At 36.5% G+C, this 2,774-nt stretch overlaps 1 protein-coding gene across 1 annotated transcript in view; it reads right to left on the bottom strand.

Moving 5' to 3' along the window:
- FBXL13 (F-box and leucine rich repeat protein 13) overlaps nucleotides 1-2,774 on the bottom strand; it is a 304,871-nt gene that overhangs the window by 265,585 nt on the left and 36,512 nt on the right. Inside the window, exon 4 of the mRNA XM_007945197.1 lies at nucleotides 513-559. Coding sequence (XP_007943388.1) covers nucleotides 513-559 — 47 coding nt within the window. The remainder of the gene's footprint in view (nucleotides 1-512; nucleotides 560-2,774) is intronic.

Below are 2,774 nucleotides of genomic sequence, written 5' to 3'. Positions count from 1 at the left end.
AGCCAAGATCCATCTGACATCAGCAATGATATCCCTTGTTCCACATCCTCTTCTGACTCCAGCTTGAATTTCTGGAAATTCTCTGTCAATATATTGCTGCAACCATTTTTGAATTATCTTCAGTAAGATTTTACCTGTGTGTGGTATTAATGATATTATTTGATAATTTCCATATTCTGTGGAATCACCTTTCTTTGAAATGGGTGTAAATATGGATCTCTTCCTAAAAAGAATTAGAAATAGCAATTATGAAAACAAATTGAGATATTAACCATAAAAATATTATTCCTGAAACAAAGATGTCAATGAATGTGTTGAACAGTGGAATGGATGCAACCAAATGCAACAAATGACTTGGAACACTGGTTCAAAGAACTCTCATAGAAAACATTAGGAAGAGTTAAGAAGAGGAAAAAGTGACATGAAAGAGAATTTAATTAAGTAACAGCCATATATTGGAGACTTGAACAAAGAGAAAAAGACATGTGGTGACATTCATCTCACTATCTGACCAAATTTTGCAGGGGGAGGGAGGCATAGAGATTGATCCTGCCCTCCACTGGACAAGCATAAAACAGAGGGGTTAATATCTTCCTGTTTTTCTGTGCTATTTATCCCAATTTGTGTTTCAAAGAATATTTGCAAACTACTTATTATTAAATAATACAACTATTTTTAAAAGATCCAGCATGCTATTAGTTACTCTGAACATTCTCCAACAGCATTAGTAATAATTATTAGCTGAAGCAAATTAGAGATATTTTTAAAGTTACAGTTTTTTGGGGTCCTCTGTTTCAATTGTTTTAACTCTTAGTGGGTGTCTGAGTTAAGAATAATCTTTAAGAACTTCCAGTAAGATGGAAGAATAGGCAGACAAGCTGCACAGACCCTCTTCAACAAAGAAAAGAGAAACCAATTGACACAGATACAGAAGATAATTCTGGAGCCCTGAGCTCTGAAACGAAGGATATAGAAATGGATTAAACACCAACTAGTAGAAGAACCTGAGTGAAAACAGTGAATAAGGAGACAAATGGAACTGTAGACTGTCAGCTATCCTGATGGCACAGTTTGAATATTTCCAAGTGGTGTTAGTACCTGAGAATTAACATGAAAATCAGCTCTGCTCACCAAGGGCTGCCCTGGTGGCTGTTGACTAAAAAGGGAAACAGCAAAAAAGGAGACAAATTGAGCTGTGGATTTTCAGAAGTCTGGAGGGTACAGCCATTTTGAATGTTTAAAAGAAGTGCAGCCATTTTGGATATTTAAAGCGATAGCATTCTTGTTCAGATTCCAGGGACCTAAGAATAGGCTCCATTTGCCAAGGCAGCATGGACATACAGGAGGCTGATGACTGGAAAGGAGACAAGTGGTGAGTGCATAAGTGCTGCCAACTAGTGAACAGAGGAGCACAGTACCTTGCTTACTCAGATACATCCAAACAAAGCAAGGAAAACTAAAATCTTGGGCAAATCACTCTAACATACAATCACCAATTAAATCACTGCCATCGAGTCAGATCCAACTCACAGCAGCCCCTCCTTGGGTTTTTGAGGCAGTATCACTGTGGAAATAGAATGCCCAACTTTCCTTCCAAGAAGCGGCTGGTGAGTTTGAACCACCAGCCTTCTGGTTAGCAGTCAAATGCCTTAGGCACAAGCCACCAGAGCTCACACCAATTAAATATAAACACAAAAATGTCACAATGTCTCAGAGACAACAAACCATCACAGTCCACACAAAGAAGTAAGATAAAGTGGTAGAAACAAGGGACCAGAATACAGACCCAAGGATGAAGCATCATTGGAACTCCCTGATAAGGAATTCAAAAGAATTATATTTAGGTACCTTCAATGGACTGAGAGAGAGATCAAAGAAAACATTGACAAAATTGAGGAAAACACAGAAAAAACCCTAGAACAATTTTGGAAGACAAGACAAGAACAAAAATGACAAAATAAATGAAAAATTAGAAATGTTACAAAATCTACAGATAGAAATCCAGAAGATTAACACTAAATTTTCAGAAATAGATAACAAATTGAATGGGCAAAAGAGTAGAATTGAATCAATGAAGACAGAATTAGTGAGATTGAAAACAAATACCTCAATACTTCTCTGCAAAGGGGTCAATCAGAAAAAAAGATCAAAACTACATGAAGAAAGCCTAAAGTTCATGTAGGATACCATCAAAAGGAATCACCTAAGTGGAATTAGAATTCAGAACAGGAAGAAACAAATAAAACCACAGAGAAAATAGTCAAAGATATGTTGGAAGAAAATTTCCTTGATTGATGAAAGACAACAATATATCCATTCAAGAAGTTCAATGAAGCCTAAGCAGGATAGACCACAAAAGAAAATCACCAAGACATATCATCATCAACTCACCAAAATCAAAGACAAAGAAAGAATCCTGAAAGCAGCACAGGAAAAAAGAAAATTTACCTACAATGGGCAACCAATAAGACTAAGCTCGGATTTCTTGGCAGAAACCATGCAGGTGAGAAGGCAATGGGATGGTATATATAAAACCCTGAAAGAAAAAAATTTCTAACCAAGAATTATATACCAAGCAAAATTACCCCTCAAATTAGGTGAAATTAGGACATATTCAGATAAGCAGAAATTAAGGGAATTTGATAAAAACAGACCAGCCTTATAAGAGATGCTAAAGGGACTCCTTTGGACAGAGAACCAACAACAGCAAATGACAACTGACTGTTAACACACATTAACACCCAGAAATCAACCCAGTTATGGAAGTATCCAAA

Source organism: Orycteropus afer, unplaced genomic scaffold (genome assembly GCF_000298275.1).
Source record: "Orycteropus afer afer isolate SDZICR_OR568_19922 unplaced genomic scaffold, OryAfe1.0 scaffold00007, whole genome shotgun sequence".
Lineage (NCBI taxonomy): Eukaryota > Metazoa > Chordata > Mammalia > Tubulidentata > Orycteropodidae > Orycteropus > Orycteropus afer.
The sequence above is the reverse complement of the archived record's forward strand: the minus strand, read 5'-3'. Positions and strand labels throughout refer to the sequence as shown.